General features: G+C 38.5%; 1 protein-coding gene across 1 annotated transcript; it reads left to right on the top strand.

Moving 5' to 3' along the window:
• The first annotated feature begins 1327 nt into the window (after positions 1 to 1327).
• donson (DNA replication fork stabilization factor DONSON) lies at positions 1328 to 20720 on the top strand. Its single transcript, XM_085803635.1, has 11 exons — positions 1328 to 1840; positions 3724 to 3798; positions 5507 to 5707; positions 7947 to 8125; positions 11692 to 11767; positions 12503 to 12605; positions 13772 to 13880; positions 15545 to 15688; positions 18309 to 18507; positions 19181 to 19250; positions 20402 to 20720. The coding sequence occupies exons 1-11, from the start codon at positions 1328 to 1330 to the stop codon at positions 20695 to 20697; spliced, it is 1965 nt and encodes a 654-aa protein (XP_085659761.1). The 3' UTR covers positions 20698 to 20720.
• Positions 20721 to 21572: the final 852 nt, after the last annotated feature.

The following is a 21572-nucleotide window of genomic DNA, read 5'->3' as shown; positions in this document are numbered from 1 at the left end:
TTGTATCCTACAACCTTTATCCAATGAGGAGAGAGAACGGCATAAAGGGGCAGTCCTCTCTGTGTGTGCAGCCAAGGGATGCGCCTGAATGTGGTGACGTAGGGACGAGGACCAATAGATCCATGACGAGGGCGGGGGCTGCTAACTCCATCGGCTGACAAGACGTTATGGTGCGTTCAAGGAAACTCGTGTTTTTCCGACCTGTGAAGTCGTACCAGTTGGATCTGGTACGAGTTCACGGGTCAGAAGTTACGAGTGGCCGTTATAGTGACTTTCACAGGTAAAACAGGTCGGAGAAACACGAGTGGGTTGCCTGGAACGCTACAAAGTCGTAAGTCGTGACTTGAAGCTGTAATTTACGATTTCAAAAGCCTGCCTGGAACGCAGCATTAGCCAAAACGACCGGACCACTTACTTCTGCTTTAACAATCACAACAATGCACTTAATTATTAGATTAACTGTAATTTGTTACGGTTTAAATAAAGAATTTGATTGACATCCACAGAAATCACATAATTTGGAAGATTTATAAATACATGCATAACATAACAAAACATGACATTAGCTACTCACTTTTCCATAGTAGCTTTTCATACTATTGTTCATTCTGGTGTTGCTGTTGTTGTCAAAAGGGTATTTATCTGCTTTTGCAAATGAACTCTTCATATTTTTTTATGCTTCATGAAACACTGGAACAATCGCCTGTATCTGCTGTATTGTTTTGTTGTTATTAGATAGATAGATAAGTTTATTGGTCACATGCAAAGCTAAAACCAAGGTTAAAAAACTGCAGTGAAATGCAAAAAAAACCAAGCTCTCGACTGTACCAATGAAACACAAAAGTATATATATATATATATATATATATATATATATATATATATATATATATATATATATATATATATATATATATATATATCATACCCTCACTCTCTCACACACACACACACACACACACACACACACACACACACACACACACACACACACACACACACATTTTAAAATAAAACAATTATAAAAACATCGCTGTCAGTAATAAATAAACTATAAATATTGTATTGCCTGTGTCTTTGTTTCGTTGTTTCGTCTTTTATTTTATTTTTTATAATGGATCTGAGTCTGTATCTATTATGATGCTCAGTTTTCCCATGGACGTAAACGCAACACGTCGTCTAACTCTTTACGTCATCACGCTACGCACGTAACGCGCCTAATTTGTTTGGTTCGAAAGGCGCAAACCACCAGAAAGAAACAACGGGCGAGTTTAGTCCAGTTTTCTCCTTAGTTCTGACTTCTTTTTAGCCGTTAGTCGGTGACAACATGTCTCAGCAGAAAGGATATTCACCCAGCTTCAAGAGACCGGCGGAAATCATGCGAATGAGGCGGAAAAGAGCTCGAAGCGAAGCCGGTACTGCTGCTGGTGGTGGTTTGTTCTCCTCCAGCCCGAGCGGACAGGACTCTACGGCCGGACAAAGCGCCTCTTCTCCGGCGGGGCTTCGGCCCTTCTCCCCGGGGCCGCTGTTCAACCGCCAGAGCTCCGGAGGAGGAGGAGGAGGAGGAATAAAACGGAGAAACCCGTTCGCAAACATTGAAAACACCCGCAGCCCCAAGAGGAAGTTTGTAATTCACAAGGACGATGATGATGATGATAATAACACGGAGGGTAAGAGCAACGTTAGCGACGGTTGTCAGGCGAAGAGGCCGACGGAGAGCGACCGAGAGGCGGCCATGGCGACACACAGAGACCGGGAGGAGGGAGGAGAAGGAGTTTTATCTTTCAGAGCGAGTTTGACCGAAGCAGAGAAACAGCAACACCGCGAGATCTCCAGCAAGGTCGGTAACTTAACTTACTAACAACATGTTATTGTAGTATATTACACTCTAACAGTTCCATTAAAGTCGGTGCTTAAACTTATAAGTAACATTGTGTTTTAGATAGAGGACAACATAGCAGATAGCATCACTATTAAATAGACTTTGGCAACTATCGCGATATTACCCTCTCTTCCAGATCTTTTTTTTTTCAAATTTTTATTGAAAAAGTACAAAAATAAACAACACTGGCATTTTTCATAGTGCATATACCACAAGTGTCAAGGGAATGCCAGATGAACATCATTCAACATTAGTGCAAGTTAATTCACAATAGGAACATACACATTAGTGCTTCAATAGAATACATTTAGAGCAGTTGAAATAAAAGTAAAATTAAAATAAACATCTCAAAATAAATAGTCAAAAAACAGATTAAATATAACATAGAATAAACATTGATTTCGTAAGGGGGATTCAAATCAATTTTAGTTATTCATTTCAGTGGGAAAATTCTTTAAATTATCGTATAGTTTTTGTGCCTTTATTTCTGTTACAAGTTTTAGTGATTTCATGTACAATTTAAATTCATTCATGAAGACAATAAATTTGGGAGATGACTTCATAACTCTATTCTTGTGGATGAAAAATTTAGCTAGACAAAGAATTAAATTGCAACAGAGTTCATCATATTTGTTTTGTTTTCTTCCAGATCTATAAGACATGTTGGGAGACTTTCTAGTTTAGCATTCAATGAACCCACTATCCCACCCTCTAACTAAAACATATCAATATAAAATTTGGTGTCCAAATGGAAAAAATCCCGTTTAAAAACAACATGTATGAATATCCATCTGCTCAACACTTATTTTGTCGCTTCATTTTATATATACAGCTGAGTAAAATTAAATTATTTTTTGTTTTGTTTTATTCTATCAACTACCAACAACATTTCTCCCAAAATTGAAAAAAAAATATTGTCATTTAGAGCTTTTATAGTCTGAATAACAAAAATATCAACCGCAGGGAAGTTAGTTTTAAGTTGGATATTTGACAGACATTTCTAGTCCACTATTCTAACTATAGCTAATATATATATAGTGTTCAAATGCAAAAAATCTGTTTAATAATAATAATAAAATAGCTGAAAATCAACATATATGAATATCCATCTGCTCAACACTTATTTTGTCACATTATATAGGCTACAGCTCTGGAAAAAATTAAGAGACCACCCCCAAAATGATCAGTTTCTCTGTATGTGTTTGAGTAAAATTAAATAAAAAATTTTTGTTTTATTCTACCAACAACATTTCTCCCAAAACTGAAAGAAAAAAAAAAGTCATTTATAGTCTAAATAACAAAAATATCAAGTCTTTTCAGACCTTGAATAATAATAATAATGCAAAGAAAACATGTTCATATTTATTCCTAAAGAACACAGCAGGAATATAATGAGTGTCGTACATGTAGAGATGCTTTTAAGAAACATTTTGTGAAAGATAAAAAATAATATGTATTTGTTATTTTTCTTTAGATTCCATATAATTTATTTATTTTGTCGTTTTCTTTCTTCTGACCTATCAAATGATATTATATTATGTTCTTATTCTTATTATTAGTTGTTCAGTTGTTTCAGCATTTATCCTGAATGTTGTTTTGTACTTTTTAAGGTTATAAACACATCAATATAAAGACTTGAACATCACACAATCTTAGCTTTAACTATGATATGATAGGTTCTTGATCATATTACTCAGTTTGCTAAATATTAGCTAGCTAAATGACAAATAAAACAAAATGAAAAGCACAGAACATGTTGTGTTTGTGTATTTCCAGTAGTGTGTGGTAAAGCTTTTGAGCAGTGGACATGTAGTGATGAGTGTTTGTCCTCTGTCCTCTAGAGGAGCTTGACCTTCTCTGAGGACGACTCCCTGTTTGAAGAGGAAGAGGACGATGTTAAAGCTCTACTGCTGAAGGTTTGTCTCTGTCCTTTTTATTCTAGTCTCTATTACCCAGGGGGCAAAGCAAAAAAACAAACAGACACGGAGCGTTGTAAAAGGTTTGACACCAGAAATGATATCTAGGACCTTCAAGGATTAAAACCAAAACCCCTTTCTGGGGTCATTTTGCTGGAGAAATGATGTAAATGCAAATATTTAGGTACTACAATGGCATAAATAGTCATACAACTATAACATTTGGCAGAGAGTATCTTGACACATAGGGGGAGGCAGGAAAAAAAGATTCTGGGGTTTGTTGCAGCTCAACTTTAAGATATCACCCTCAACATCCCAAAAAAGACAAAAAAAAAGTACTGTTCGCCTGACAAATTCTCATGAAAATTATTATTGTTCAGCACTTTATGGAGAATATCTATGCCTAACATGTATATAGAACATTTCCTTAATTCATAAGCTTCCATTTGAGTCCCAGATAGCCTTTCTACTAGCTACTGGAAAGCTACAGGCTGTCTCCAAACAATGCAACACCTATTGTGAAAAACTACATGTTAACTGGCCTGATCAGAAACCATTCTGTTTCTGGAACAGATAGATAGAGAAGACCGTTGGCCACAGCAAGTGGAGCTTTGGAGATAGAAAGGCTATCTTGGACTCAAATGGAAGCTTATGAATTAAGGAAGTTTTCTATATACATGTTAGGCATAGATATTCTCCATAAAGTGCTGAAAAATCATAATTTTCATGAGAATTTGTCAGGCGAACAGTACTTTTTTTTTGGTCTTTTTTGGGATGTTGAGGGTGATATCTTAAAATCCAGTTGCAACAAACCCCAGAATCTTTTTTTCCTGCCTCCCCCTATGTGTCAAGATACTCTCTGCCAAATGTTATAGTTGTATGACTATTTATACCATTGTAGTACCTAAATATTTGCATTTATAATAATAATTTCTCCAGCAAAATGACCCCAGAAAGGGGTTTTGTCCCCTGTAGCTTTCCAGCAGCTAGTTGACCAGGTTGTCCACCCAGGTTTTAATCCTTCAAGTTCCTACAGATCATTTCTGCTGTCAAACCTTTTACAACGCTCCCTGTCCGTTTTCCAAAAAACTGGGATTTTGCCCCCTTCTGGTTGTACACAGGGTTCTTACGGATCCTTAAAAAGTCTTAAAAGGCATTGAATTCATTCATCTAAAAACAAGGCCTTAATTGGCATTAAAATGTCTTAAATCAATTTTTCAAACGTCTTAAAAATGTTAACACATGGTAAGTGGTATTTTATGGTTGTAATTAGTCTCAAATCTCAAAATAATTGGTAACAATCTGACATAGAGAAGTTAGTGGCGGCCGTCAACGCTAAATCTCTCACCGCCACCAGCTCCCGAGTCAGTGTTTTGTTTTGTTTTTTTTCCAGACTTTTTATGCATTTATTTTGAAAGGACAGCTGGAAAGAGACATTTATTTTGAAAGGACAGCTGGAAAGAGACACAATCCAATGTTCATGTAGCAGTCACTTTACCTTGGATCACATAGGAAAGTGGGTCAAATTGTCCCTAACTCTATGTAATTGATGTGGTGTTTTTTTTTCTTTTTTCTGCATTTGTGTCTTAAATTTCATTTCAAGTGGCTTTAAAAAAGTCTTAAAAAGTCTTAAATTGAACTTGGCTTAAGCTGTAGGGACCCTGGTACATGTTGAGGTGTTCATCCTCCTCTCCTCCTCTCTCTCCAGAGCCCCCCGTCCCTCTCCTCTGCTGCTGTAGCTCCCTCGGTGGTGATGGAGTACCCAGCAGACTGGAGCATGAAGACTCGTCTCCTCTTCACCTCTCCTCTGTCTCTGTCCTGGGCCGAGCAGCCTAAAGCCCAGGAGGAGGCTCAGGGGCTGAGCCAGCACTGCAGAGCCCAGTTCACGCCCCCCCCTCAGGGCCTGCAGGTACGGTAGCGCTACTTTCTGTTTTATATCACATGTAGGGCTGCAAAATTGATGATTGAATGATTTTATACATTTCCAGGTCTGGAAAAGTATGGAAAATGGAAACTATTATATGGAAATATATTTTTCTGAATACTTCTCTGGGTTTGGTCTCATCTGAAGTTATTTGGGTTAATTATTTTCTATGCGCTATTGTACCTAGCTACAATCTCCAGAAAATTTGGTCACATAATGGCATACACATTCAGAATAATGAAAACAAATGATAAATTGCATGCTTTTTTTATATTCTGCACATCTATTTACTCAAATATCACAAATAATATGAATATTTTAACGAGAAGTCTGGAAATTAGGGTCTGGAAAAAGTCTGGAATTTGGAAATTTCAAATGTGTAGGAACCCTGTATGGGATAATATATAATAATAATAATATAATAATAAACAGGAATAAATCAGAAATTTACAAAAGTGAAGGTTGGCTCTTAACAGGGAACTTAAATATAGTTGGGGGAAATATATTGTAGCATAATCTTGGCTAGGGTTGCAAAAGGGCGGAAAATGTCCAGTAAATTTCTGATAAATTTCCAGAAACTTTCCATGGGAAGTTAAGATGGGGAATTTTGGAAATATTCCAAATTGGAAACTTTCCATGGGAATTATTAGGAATTTATGGGAATGAACTGGAAATTGGGGGTAATTTAAACAAACTGTATCATATCCAAACATTTAGTTTTGTCATAAGCAGACATCCATGCAAAATAATACAATTAAAAAACATGACATTTCAACAGAAGTCAAGTTGTAATTCTTGTATGAACAATCAATTCTTTCACTGAACAACAAAAACATGAATGTTGAGTAAAATATCGACCTTCAATTTTGTAAATTTCGGATTCATTCCCGTTAATTCCCATGGAAGGTTTCCAACTTTGAAAATTCCCGGAATTTTGCAACCATAACCTTGGCTAAAACAACCAGATTTAATGCAGGTACACTTGAATATCTAATGCTATTCCTCAATCACATTACTTTTTTTTTATTATGTTTTTGTTGTTCAGTAAAAGAATTGATTGTTCATACAAGAATTAAAAGTTGATAAAGTTCTACTCACTAATAAATCAGTTGAAATGTTTTTTAATTGTATTATTTTGCATGGATGTCTGCTTATGACAAAACAAAATATTTACATTTATGTTTAGATATGATACAGTTTGTTTAAACCAACACTAAGGAACCTTTCAACCTTCATAAAATATTTTCATAACTTTTGTGATGATACATCGACTTACAACAAGTTGAATGACACCTCTGTCGTGGCCTGAGGGGGTCAGTATCATTATGGTCTGTATCTCTTTCTCTGGCACTAAGCAGCTTTGAGGAGCATGGTAGGAACCTGCTCTCACTTTACTTTCACTTTCACTTTCGCGAGTCACAACAAGGAGGGAACAGGCAAAACGGCACTTTAGCAATGGATTATGTTTGTGTTTTCACTTTGAAATGATCCACTGGAAACAGAAACTTAGTTTTGATGTTTTTCTGTTAATTTTAATGCAGGATATTTACAGGGCTTCACGCTAGTGCTCATGGGAAATGGAGTCTTCCTTCAGGCAAAACACTACCGCTTTGGTCCACAGGCACCGCCAAACTCAACCAAAACTGAAAGTTCTTTAGTACTGCTTTAAATTACCCCCAATTTCCAGTTAATTTCCAGTTAATTCCCATAATAAATTCCCATTAATCCGCCCCTTTGCCACCCTATAGTCTACTTGCCTGCCCATAGGGCCCCATTGTGAACCCGGAAATGTTGAGTACCCCAAAGTTTTATGTTAGAAATAGATAGTATGGGTCCCCAGTATTCAGAAACTGCTGGATGCTAACTTATATATATTGGGCAATTAGCATAACAGACATAATAAGCATAAATTAGCATAATTGCCTATATGGGCAATATTCCAACAAAATTGACTTGGCTGATCTGGGCAATATTGGAGTGGTTTTAAGGGTTATTGATGATGCTGAATCCATTTCTGACATTTTCAAAATTCAAAATGGCTGTCTAAACCGGAAGTGACCAGATTTTAACCGCCAGTGGTTATGCTGGGGACCCATACTATCTATTTCTAACATAAAACTTTGGGGTACTCAACATTTCCGGGTTCACAATGGGGGCAAGTAGACTACTAATCACATGTGATGTCAGTGTGAGTGTTGCTGAGTGTGATCCTTGTGGTCTCTAGGACCCCCGGTCGTGCTCGGCGCTGCGCTGCTCCTTCCAGCAGAGTCTGGTCTACTGGCAGCACCCCTCCCTCCCCTGGCTCTCCCTCTTCCCCCGCATCAACGCCGAGCGCAGCTTCACGGGGAAGTGCGCCCCCTGGGCCCAGGATGCAGCGCTGCAGCAGAGCCTCATGAGCGAATGGTGAGTCCACACCAACCACACCGGAGGAGAGAGACTAGTTTCTAGTAGGGCTGCACAATTAATCGAATTTTAATCACGATCACGATTTTGGCTGCCACGATTAAATTAAGATGATCGTCACGATATCAACATATTAAAAAACGGGCTGTGCTGCACATCAAATCAAGCGCCTGTAGAGCCTGTACTTTCTGACTTTTATTTGAGTAAAGGAGTTGAATCAGCAGAGCTTCTACCAGATTTATTTTAAATTTTTTTGTTTTTTACACAAGTATCTGTGGGCTACTGTACAGAACAGGGTATCTGCAAGGTCTTAAAAAGTCTAAAAAAGTCTAAAATTTGAAAATCTAAATTTTAGGCCTTAAAATGTCTTAAATTTGTTGAATTATTGTGTTCAAGTCTTAAATAATTTTAAGACAGGTCTTAAATTTTCTTATGCCCACCATGGGCGAGCATTTCACTCGCATTTGCCCCTAAAAAAATACATGTGCGAACCGGGAAAATCACAAACAAGAAAGATCACAACCTGCGATCGTTCAAAAACTACAAACAAGCCTAACACGCAACTTATATATTGCAATCAATTTCTAATTTTGTGACTCCGCATTTCTTTTGTACATTTTTTATTTGTCATGATAGCTCTTAAATGTAATCTATAATGGCCTTAAAAAGGTCTTAAAAAGTCTTAAATTTGAGCTGGTGAAACCTGCAGAGACCCTGCAGAATGACACCTCTGCACTCTGCAATGGCATTTATTTTTCGCTAGCCCTTTGTCTTTGGTAAATTTTATTTTATTATTTATTTTTATTTTACGTTTTATTTTGAACTGAAAGCCTTGTTCACATAGCCTATTGTTTGTTTCAAATAGAAAGTGCAATAAAAACATGTTTTATCTAACATAATGTATAATCGTGATTAATAATCGTGATTTCAATATTGACAAAAATAATCGTGATTATCATTTTGGCCATAATCGTGCAGCCCTAGTTTCTAGGGATGTCACAATTACTCGTTTTCACAATTAATCGCGGTATTAAACGCCACAATTAATTATTAATCGTAAAGACTCAGAAATACCGTCACTTCCCAAAAAAGATGATGTTGGAGCGATATCGGCAGATGTGGCACCAAAATAAAGGTGAATGCTCAGATACTGGTCCATTTACCTACGTAGCATTGAATTGGTAGGAATTTAAATGCTAGAGTGTCATTTGTAATTAAAAAAAAAGATAAAAATTAACTTAAACATTTGGTATCGATGACACTTCCCCTGGCGGATTAATAATTGGTCATATTTTAATAGATATTTAAAATATTTTATAATTATAATGTAACTATATTTGATTTTACACATTCATAGTGTTGTGAAATTAATTAATGCATAATAATCGTAATAATCGTAATACCGTGATTATTTCTCTGACAATAATCGTACCAAAAAAATCTATTATTGTGACTCCCTAGTAGTTTATAACAGCTCCTTAAAGGCCCAGTGTGTAATTTATTTGGCTTTTTATTATCAAAAATCAAACCTGTCTTTAATAAATCCGTATTTCACTGAAGTGGAATCACACCCTCATACAAATGAAAGCTTTCTGGTTCCTTAGAATGATAAAACTAGACAAAAACCTTGGAATATTCCTCCACACTGCTCGTCCACTGCAATCCAAGTGCCCTGAAGGGAGATAGTCCAGAGTTTCCTCAAAACAACGTAATTTAGGACATTTTTACAGCCTAAACAGTCCTGTATTGTATCTCACCGCGTGAATGCGCACCAGGCAGATTCAATACAGGACCGTTTAGGCTGTAAAAATGTCCTAAATGACGTAGTTTCCAGTAAACTCTGGACTATCTCCCTTGCAGCGGATGAGGAGTATGGTGGAATATTAAATGGTTTTCGTGTAGTTTTATGAACGTTTTTGTGTTCGGTCCCTATATTACTCTCATATAAAGTTTTGGTTGGACTAGGAACCGGCCTCCCGGGTCTCCAGATGACCTTTGAGGAATAAAAAACTACTCTGGAGTATTCATCAGCATGAGGGGGAGGCAATAATGACTGAATTTCATTTTTTGGTGAACTATTCCTTTAATACCAAAGTGAAACCTGCCTAAATATCTTGAAAAACATCAGGAAAAGTAAGTTGGAGTTTGTGTAGGCCTGACAACATGTTGTCATGGTGATGTGGTATCGTTTTACCGTCTTTCTCTGGTGGAGTAAAATGACCGACGGCCGTCTGCCTGACTGCACCTGAATGCAACACCGGTGCCTCCGTCCTTCCTCACACTACACAGTGGTGACGGTTTTAACAGGCCGTTTCCGTGGTTACCTACGGTCACGATGCAACATGGCCGCCTCGGTTCGGTGCGTCGCCCACTTATGTATCTGTAACGACTTGTAACAACTCATTCTAAGGAACCAGAAAGCTTTACTTTGGATGCAGCTGTGATTCACCTTCAGGGAAACACGGATTTATGAAAGACAGGTTTGAGTTTTGATCATAAAAAGACAGATAAGTTACATACTGGGGCTGTAAAAGAAGCCCTAAAACAATGGGAGTGAAGTGTTGTAACATAATGTGTTAATACAAATTAAAATTCAACCAATTTTTTTATTAAATGCACACACAAAAAGCCACCACACAGGCCAGAATCCAGCTCCACAAACACTCGGGACGGATTCACTCTGAGAAGAGGATACAGGCTTCCTTTTTCCTCTCTCTCTCTCTCTTTCTTTTTTAAAAAAACACTCTTGCTGGTGGCGCTGTGTGAAATCAGGGTATCCGTGGGGTCTTGAAAAGTATTAAAAGGTGATAAATCAATTTGGGGAAAATTAAGACCCTTAAAATGTATTAAAAAGTATTTTCATGACTTTATAAAGTCTTAAATTTTGAAGGCATTTTTTCAGAATTAGCCGTCCAAGAGTTTGAGCCCTAAAAAACAATGTAAAAGCATGTGAATTTATTCATTTTTAAAAAACAAAGATGAACCGGTACATTTTTTTTTGTGATAAACTTTGCCTTTTATTTATTATCCCAGCCTATTTTGAATTCTGTTGTATCATAGTGGTCTAGAGTCTTTATCACAAACTAAAACTGTTCAGTTAAAAGTGTCACTGATGTAAATGGTTACAGCTTGAAGTGGTGGTGAGGTGTTGAAAAATATTGAGAAGGTCTTGAAAAAGTCTTAAAAAGGTATTAAAATTAACTTCAAGATTCCTGTATAAACCCTGGAAATGCATTGAATCGGCGCTGACGTTGGGTTTTTTTCTTTACTTTGCCGGTTCGGGCGGCTTCTCTTCTCTGCTCCACTTGGTGCCGTCTCTACTGTTGTGGAGCAGCACACATGCATCATCCAGTTCTACTCCGACTAAGGTGTTTACATGACGGAGAAAATCTAATTCCAATCACATTATGTGGGTGTCTTAATCAGAGTTCTCAACTCCGATTTCAGTCGGACTAAGGTGTTTACCTGCACTTCAGTCGTCCAGTTCTAGTCGGATTAAGGCAATAATTCGGTTTTTTCAAGTGTCATGTAAACGTACTGAGTGATTCTCTTCCTGTCGTCCCCAGGTCGGTGAGTCTGTCGTCTCTCTACAGCCTCCTGAAGACCAGACTGTGTCCGTACTTCTACCTCTGCTCTTACCAGGTAGCTGCTCTTTTTAGTTTTTTATAACATTTTGTCAGGTCAGGCGCTCCACTTCTTCTTCCTGTCACTGTTCGCTGCATAAAACTGCAAAAAAAACAATTATTCTGATTGGTTTTTTGACAATATATCTGGTTGTTTTTTTTACTGAATTAAAAAAAAATCCAAATAATTGTTCTTCTTAATTGGCATTAAAATGTCTTTTTTTTTTTAATCAAACACAAAAAAACGATCAGAATTTTTTTTTTTTTTGCAGTTTTATGCAGCGAACAGTGACAGGAAGAACCCACGCATCGTTGTTTTTCTCTAAATGTGGGGTCCCCAACTTTAAATTTTACAATTTTTTCTAGAATTGTTAAACTTATTTATTTATTTATTTATTTTACTCTTTTTTGAGAATTTTACCACTTCTTTCTAGAAATGTTTTTGGAGAAATTGTACCACTTTTTTTTCCAGAAATTTCTCTATATAATATTTCCAAAAATTCACACCATTGGCCCTGATTTGAATGTACAAAACTTTATTCAGTCTCGGAACAAATATTCTTGTATTTCTACCTCTGCTCTTACCAGGTAGCTGATGTTTTTAGTTTTTTATAAAATGTTGTCGGGTCAGGCGCTCCACTTCTTCTTCCTGTCACTGTTCGCTGCATAAAACTGCAAAAAAAAAACAACAATTCTGATCGTTTTTTTGTGTTTGATTTAATAAAAATCCAAATAATGTTTCTTCTTGTGTCAGTTCACCGTGTTGTTCAGGGCGGCCGGTCTCGGCGGCAGCAGCAACATCACGGCCCTGATCTCCCCGACGACGCGCGGCCTCAGAGAAGCCATGAAGGCCGAGGGTGAGGAACGAAGTCCTTAAACGCATCGTTGTGTTTCTCTAAACTAGTGGTTCAATTTACAATTTTTTCTAGAATTGTTAAACCTTTTTTGTTTTTTGTTTTTTTGAGAATTCTTTATTTATTTTTAGAAATTGTACCACTTTTTCTAGATTTATTTTTTTATTTTTTTATTTTTTTTCAACTCTCTTTATTGATTTTTCTCATTTTGAACATAGAACACAACAGACACAACCGACATCTTACACATTTACACGTTTACATAAAAAGGGTCATTTAAATTGTATTGACTTATGTATCTCAAGATGAAAAATAGACAGATGAAGGGGATTCATTTAAAAATAAAAAAAAGGAAATAAAAAAGATTATTAGATTTTGTTTTTCAACTTTTATTTATTTTTTACTTTTTTTTTGAGAATTTTACCACTTCTTTCTAGAAATGTTTTTGGAGAAATTGTACCACTTTTTTTCCCCCAGAAATTTCTCTATAATATTTCCAAAAATTCACACCATTGGCCCTAATTTGAATGTACAAAACTTTATTTAATACATAAATATTTGTGTATTTCTGGTGTTTCCTTCAAAATTTTGTCCAATGGGGGTCCATGGTCTAATTTGTGTCAATTTAGGGGTCCTTCACTGCAAAAACTCAAAATCTTTCCAAGAATATTTGTCTTATTTCTTGTCAAAATGTCTCATTTCTTGTCAAAACTAATCTCTTTCCACTTAAAATAAGACTCATCACCTAAAAATGAACTTGTTTTTAGATCATTTTCACTTGTTTCAAACTAATTTTCACTTGAAATGAGTAGAAAAATCTGCCAGTGAAAGCAAGTTTTTTGTGCTTGTAATAAGAAAGAAAAACTTGCTCCACTATCAGATTTTTTCTACTTATTTCAAGTAAAAAATCTGCTTGAAAGAAGTAAAAAGTGTCTAAAAACAAGCTGCTTTTAATGTGATGAGTCTTATTTTAAGTAGAATGAGATTAGTTTTTAAATTAGAAATGACATTTTGACTAGAAATAAAGACAAATATTCTTGGTAAGATTTTGAGTTTTTGCAGTGTTCATGTAAAAAGTATCAGATTTTAATATTTTTAAGAAAAGTAATGTGGATATAGTGTATATATATATAATAATAACTGAGATATTGACGTGTTGACCTGTGCAGGTATAGAGTTCAGTCTCCCTCTAGTGGAGGAGGAGAAGAAGAACAAGGATGAACTGAGTCTGCAGCACCAGGGAGAAGAAGAGGACGAGCACAAAGACAAAGCTGAGGAGTAAGTGAAGTCTGTTTTACGTAGCTTCCCTGAACGCAGCACGAGCCCAGATTAAAGGAGTCATCTGGCCCAGTTGTTCAAAGGTAATCCGATCAGATTTTGGATAATGGATTGGATCAAATCTTGAAAATGGGTTGTTCAAAACCAAAAACGGATTCTGAGATCGGATCAGATCACGTAATCCAATCTTGGTTCTGATCTGGATAAAACCCTCAGTTTGTGTTGTTCAAAACTTTTCAGTAGGATCGGGAAAACTTTGATCCAAAAAAACAGGATTATTCTGATCCCAGCAGTTGGGTGGATTCAGGAACAAAATGTGATTTAAATTAAATTCACACTGGTCAAATAAACAATATTCATAATGTAGTGTATGTATTGATTTATATTTTGCACCTAATTTTAAACCACAACAGTGATTAGTAATGTTAACTTTTGAATATTCTACAACTGAAAAACTTTCCCCCAAACTGAATGTAATGAAATTTGAAGTTTGAAGTTTGAAATTTGAAGTTTGAATTTGAAACACATGGGGAAATATTCACTATTTCACTAATGTAGCCTACTGTATATTTGCTTTTTTCAATGTATTTTACCAGCCCAACCAGATGGAGTCTGGCTGTTTAAAAGACATTGAAGAAACAACAAAGAGCACAGAAAACAACACATACACTACCTGTTGTTAACAGACCAATCAGCCTTCAGTGTGATGCACAGTCACATCTAGAGCATCATTATCCGGATTTGGTCATCTTGAAAATTTGGATCTGGATCAGACTGATCCAATCCAACTTTGCTTTGAACAACTGGGATAAAAGTAAAACATTACGTGATCCTGGATAGAAAAAAAAAGGGGATTTCAAAATCAGTCTGATCCAAATCCAAATTTTCAAGATGACCAAATCTGGATAATGATGCTCTAGATGTGACTGTGCATCACACTGAAGGCTGATTGGTCTGTTAACAACAGGTAGTGTATGTGTTGTTTTCTGTGCTCTTTGTTTCTTCAATGTCTTTTAAACAGCCAGACTCCATCTAATCTGGTTGGGCTGTTAAAATACATTGAAAAAGGCAAATATACAGTACATTTGTGAAATTGTGAATATTTCCCCATGTGTTTCAAATTCAAACTTCAAATTTCAAAATTCAAACTTCAAATTTTAAAATTCAAACTTGAAATTTCATTAAATTCAGTTTGGGGGAAAGTAGTTGGGGAAAAGTTTTTCAGTTGTAGAATATTATGTAGTTAACATTACTAATCACTGTTGTGGTTTAAAATTAGATGCAAAATATAAATCAATAACTGTATATATACTACTTTATGAATATTGTTTATTTGACCAGTGTGAATTTAATTTAAATCACATTTTGTTCCTGAATCCACCAAACTGCTCAGAAATCAGAATAATCCTGTTTTTTTGGATCAAAGTTTTCCCGATCCTACTGAAAAGTTTTGAACAACACAAACTGAGGGTTTTATCCAGATCAGAACCAAGATTGGATTACGTGATCTAATCCGATCTCAGAATCCGTTTTTGGTTTTGAACAACCCATTTTCAAGATTTGATCCAATCCATTATCCAAAATCCGATCGGATTACCTTTGAACAACTGGGCCCTGAGGATTTAGTGTTTTAACTGGATGTAATGGTTTGTCTGTGGCTGCAGGTGTTCTGAGCTGAAAGCAGCTGAGGAAGAGGAGGCATGCAACAACCATGATGATGATGATGATGATGATAACGGCTTCTCGTGGCTGAAGGAGATGGGCGTCCAGGACAAGATCAAGAAGCCAGACAGCATCAGTATACAACTGTATCCTTTCTGCTCCGCTTCTCTTTACTCACACTGTCACTGACTGTGTTTACATCCACTTCAGGACCCGGTTTTAATCAGGTTTTTTAAAGTCCCTGGAAAGTGAAATTGGAGTTTTGTTTCAAAATATATTAAAAGTGTTCGAAATGTATTGATAAAAACATGCAAAAAGACCCATTTTTGTGCAGTGCTTAATTTTAGAGGTTAGGGTTTCACAGTTTCACTCTGCTTCAGTGGTCTTTGTTTTTAAGGGCAGGCTTACAGAGGGGGACGCCGTGACGCACTGGCGTCCCTACTTTCATAACTCCTCCCATGTGCACAGTAATATTATAAATACTTCAAGAATGCCAACGAGCGTCTGCTGCCACTACCCCTGGAGCTACCAGCGCCGCCGGAGCTACCAGTCCACTAGCTTGGTCTCTGTCTTAATAAAATGTAATGCAGACTTATCAGGTCATTGTAAAACATTTATTTATTGATGTATATGTGGTGTTATTTGAACCTAGTCTATACAGATCCCAGAGGCAGCGCTGCTCTCATGTGAAACATGAAGCTCCACTGTTAATTCAAACAAACTAATGAGACTGCCACAGTGGGACCAGCCGGCGCTCGGTGGCAAAACTCTAAAAGCTAAAACAGCCACAGTCCAGGTGAACCTCTGCAGCGTCCGTCCCACAGCTGACAGACACAGCAACGGCTACACCGGCAACAAAACCGTGGGCCGCCGCCGTCGGCAGACCAATCTCCGCTTGCCCTGATAGCGTTAGCTCGGCAGCTAACACTAGGCCCGTCGTCCTGTGCTGACGGTGGCGGCCCTCATTGTTGTTGTGGTGTAGCCTTCAAGGCTCCCGCTGCTGTGGTGGTGAGCCGTGGGTCCGATGCTGCAGTGGCTCGGGACCATGGAGGCTCGGGGTGAACGAACGGGGCTAGCCGCCGAGCTAACGGTTAGCGCCGGGCTAGTCGAGCTAACGCGTTAGCGCCGGGCTATTAGCCGCCGAGCTAACGCTATCAGGGTAGCGGAGATCCGTGTGCCCCCAGCATATTTCCCTCACTGCTCAGTGTGTATCCGAGACATTCAGATAAGAGCTGGACTCAGACTCAGGCTCAAGCCCGTAGCTGCTCGGGTACGATGTGACAGTTAGCAGTAGGCCATTTGATTGACAGTTGAAACTTGATGAAGCTCAGCAAGTGGGCGGGGCTTATGTGCCTGCAGCAGACATCCAGAGCTGCGAGAACTGCCTCATTTAGTCATGATTTTAAAACCTAATTTCACCTACTAAACGAATTTTTCTAGCATCCAAAATTGGCAGGATGGTTAATAGGACATATGTCTGGGATGTGATTAACTCAGAAAACGAATCCAGTGTCACTTTCCAGGGACTTTAAGTTCCCCCGTTTTTTGATCAAATTCGGGGTACGGTGTTTACATGGACTTAGAGAAACCCGGTTATTCAGTATCCCTGTATACATGATAAATACAGTATCCCGGTTTCTGATTACTGCGTCTTACGTGCGTGTGTGTGTTTCATTCATGTTTATTGTTTACAACAGGAAGCGCAACTACTAGGAAATATGTAATGTAGGTCAGAAAATTTACAAATTAAAAATGCTGCCATATTATATAACTTAATAAAAGAAAGGTAAATTCAATGCAGACTGATCGGTTCATTGTAAAACATGCTTTTATTGATGTAAAAGTGGTGATTTCTGTACACACGTTAGGCGACAGAGCCTCCATGCAGGCAGCGCTGCTCCTCCAATACACACATGAAGCTTCACTTTTCATTCAAACAAACTTCTGCGACTGCCACAATTGTTAAATTTCATCAATGAGACCAACATTTATCTCCTAAAAAGAATTTAACCAGCCGGCGGTAAACCTCTAAAAACCTACACCTTCACTTCTCCGAAAAAACGTCGTAGCAAACTTGTACACAGTCGTCATTTGGATAAACTGACCGCACATTGGGGATCTAAACAGTTACTTTCTCGCATGAAAACATATTATAACTTAAAGCAGAAGTAAGCGGTCCGGTGGTTTTGGCTAATGCTGCGTTCCAGGCAGGCTTTTGAAATCGTAAATTACAGCTTCAAGTCACGACTTACGACTTTGTAGCGTTCCAGGCAACCCACTCGTGTTTCTCCGACCTGTTTTACCTGTGAAAGTCACTATAACGGCCACTCGTAACTTCTGACCCGTGAACTCGTACCAGATCGAACTGGTACCACTTCACAGGTCGGAAAAACACCAGTTACGGGTTGCCTTGAACGCACCATAACAGTCCTCGTCCCTACGTCGCCACATTCACGGCGTTCCTTGGCTGCACACACAGAGAGGACTGCCCCTTTATGCCGTTCTCTCTCCTCATTGGATAAAGGTTGTAGGATACAAGGAAAGTTTTCTCCTGGGCTCAGAGCAGAGCAGAGTGACTGACAGACCCGTGTTTCAGACCAAACACTCTATAGAAGTGATTGCTGTCGGAAGATACAACTATTTAAGACTTAGATTAACACAAACATTCACCTGACTTCTGCTTTAAGCTCTGCATGTAAACGTACTGAGTGTCACTGAATGCATCATCACCAAACCCCGGTTTCAGCTCCTTGACTCGTTCTGCAGGCGTAAAGAGGGCCAGGCGGTGAGTCTGGACCATAAACCTGAGTCTGTGGTGTGTGTGGAGGGTTCACACACCTTCACCCTCATCAACTTCCTCATCAACTGTAAGAGTCTGGTGGCGGCAGCCGGGTCCCAGGCCGGGCTGCCCCCCACGCTGCTGGCCCCGGTCGCCTTCAGGGGGGCCACCATGAACACACTCAAGGTATTATATTATTATTAGGGCTGTCAAACGATTAATTTTTCTAATCGCGATTAATCGCATTTTTTCCATAGTTAACTCGCGATTAATCTCTATTAAAAATATTATATATGGCGCTTTGGACTTTCAACACTCCAAAGTGTTATAATCTCTAGACAAACAACTTTTAGACCAGACCTAGCAGGCCTAGTACCTAATCATAACACATGATGCATGAAACTCACACAGAATTGAAACGAATTGCATTCAGTGGAAATTGCCCTTTACTTTGCTACGCCTCTGCCTGGCCATGTGCGTTTGTTGACAACAGATGCCGTCAAAAAATCAATACATGGCCACGTGCATTTGTTGACAAGGAAGCCGTCAAAAAATCAATGGATGGAGCTGTGGATATATGTTAGACTGTGTATATTTGTGTAGCAACCAACTTGAAGGTGCCTTACCGCCACCTACTGGACTGGAGGTCCCACACTCCAGTCCTCCAGTCCAGCAGACAGAGGACAAAATGGGCCGCGATTAACCGCGATTAAAAAATTTAATCGTGTTAATTTTTTTAATTAATCTCATCGCGATTAACGCGTTAACTCTGACAGCCCTAATTATTATATACACACACACACACACACACACTTGTACACACCTGTGGTTGTTGTGTCTGACTGTGTTTGTGTTTCAGGCTCGCAGCGTGAACGTGAAGAGCCAGGTTGGTTCTGTGTTTCACAACATCAGCAGTCTGGAGATCAGAGGTACAGCAGCTGCTCTCATTCTATTGCTTCTTATATATACAAAATTAGCTATATATACTTTGTGTCATAGATGTTATTTACTTTAATGGAGTGCTTGGTATCCTCTAGTTGTAATTAATTAATTAAATAATTAAATAAATTAATAAATAATTAAATACATTTAAATAATTGTTCAAAATAAGAATATGCTAAAATTCTTTGATTAAAATTGCTTACCTACACAAAGTTGTTTAAAATAACTCTCCAAGACACTAAAAACACGTCCATTATTTCTCCCTCATTGAAAAATTCATCTTCTATTAATATGCATGACTGCCTGGTCAGGGTTGCTAGGTAACGGTGGTGCGCGTCAGGGGCAAGGGAGACAGAAAGGTGATTTCAAAACACGAAGCTCACGTCAGGTTTCACGTGCAAGCTTGTGTTTCCTCCGGCGAGTAAATGTAAATTTGAATGTAAACCGAACTGTGAATAAAGTTTATAACAAAGAAAAAGAAAAAAAGACCACACCGGGACTCGAACACGGGTCTCCCGTTTACAAGGCGGCGACGCTACCGCTCAATAAATGTGGATATTAGGAATGTGCATGGTTACCCGAGGAGGCAATCTGCTAAAAAAAAAACGTCATGTTAGAGCACAAAAAGTTGTTTTGGATCAAACTCATCCAGCTGTGCAGCTTTAATGCTGTTGCCATGGTGACCACATGTGTTTTTGTAGTTGTTTTCTTGATAAACTTTGCCTTTGATTTATTCTCCCAGCCTATTTTGAATTCTGTTGCATCATAGTGGTCTATATAGTCTTTATCACAAACTAAAATGGAAAAAAGTGTCATTGATGTAAATGGTTACAGCTTGAAGCGGCGGTGAGGTGTTGAAAAATATTGAGAAGGTCTTGAAAAAGTCTTAAAAAGGTTTTAAAATTAACTTCAAGGTTCCTGTATATACCCTGTACTCAAATATCACAAATAATTTGAATTTTTTTTACCGGGAAGTCTGGAAAAAGTCTGGAATTTGGAAATTTCAAATGCGTAGGAACCCTGTAGAGCACAGAAAGTAGTTTTTGGTCATCAAACTCATCCAGCTGTGCAGCTTTAATGCTGTTGCCATGGTGACCACATGTTGTTTTTTCTCCTGTCGTCGTTCCTATTCCTCCAGGACCGATCCTCCCGTCCTCTCTCCACGCCGTCACCACGCTCCTCCGTCTGGCTCAGAGAGGAAACTTCTCGGCCACTCTGTACACACACAACCCCACCGCTGTGATGAACACGTCCAGCACCAAACCACAGCCGCAGCCGCCGCCGCCGCCCCCCGGCCCCCCCGCGGCGGTCGACCTGTCCGGCTGCGGTCTCGAACCTGCGTCCGTCCTGCAGCTGCAGCAGCCGCCGGCTCTGGGGAAGAGCGCGCTGACTCACCTCCACATGAACAACTACAGCTACAGCTGGAAGAACTGATTCTACTGCATCGATCTGTAGTTTTAACCCGTTGGTAAAGGGATAGTTCAACATTTTGGCAAACTGGCCCATTGCCATAATCCCTATAGTCATAGCAGTAGGTTCGTTACCTATGCAAGCTGTTTTTAGAACGGTGGAGCAGAGCCGTGAGCTGCTCAGAGCTACGCTACGGAGGCTCATTATGGGATTTCTTTGTTTGTTTCCCTCATCAAACTCATCAAATACACAATCCAACAACTCCACAACGCTCTGGTGGACAAGTTGTGAGCTGCACATTCACCACACTATGAGATAATAACACAACGTTACCACACAGAGTTGTTTTAGAGGGAAATTCATGCAAAACCGCTGATGCGTGTTGCCTTCAGGGACAGTTTTTCATCAACAGTCTCTGTATTTCCCTCTAAAACAACTCTGTGTGGTAACGTTGTGTTATTATCTCATAGCGTGGTGAATGTGCAGCTCACAACTTGTCCACCAGAGCGTTGTGGAGTTGTTGGATTGTGTATTTGATGAGTTTGATGATGAGGGAAACCAAGAAATCCCATAATGAGCCTCTGTAGCGTAGCTCTGAGCAGCTCGCGGCTCTGCTCCGCCGTTCTAAAAACAGCTTGCACCGACAATTAAAGGTAACGAACCTACTGTTATGACTATAGGGATTATGGCAATGGGCCAATTTGCCAAAATGTTGAACTATCCCTTTAATGTAGATAAGATAGGATGTTTATATGACTTATGAATTTTTATTTCTTCCTCTTTCAGTTCAACTTTTATCGAATTAAATTATTGTTGCACTGTGACAGGACTGGATCACTGAGGAAGTCGATGTATGAGTGCTGTGTGTTGATTAAAAACTGTTTTCTTCCGAGTTTTGT

The sequence above is a fragment of the Trachurus japonicus genome, chromosome 2, assembly GCF_045865225.1.
Source record: "Trachurus japonicus isolate A0001 chromosome 2, Traja_1.0".
Taxonomy (NCBI): Eukaryota; Metazoa; Chordata; class Actinopteri; order Carangiformes; family Carangidae; genus Trachurus; species Trachurus japonicus.
Note: the sequence above shows the minus strand (reverse complement) of the source record. Positions and strands in the feature narration are given on the sequence as shown.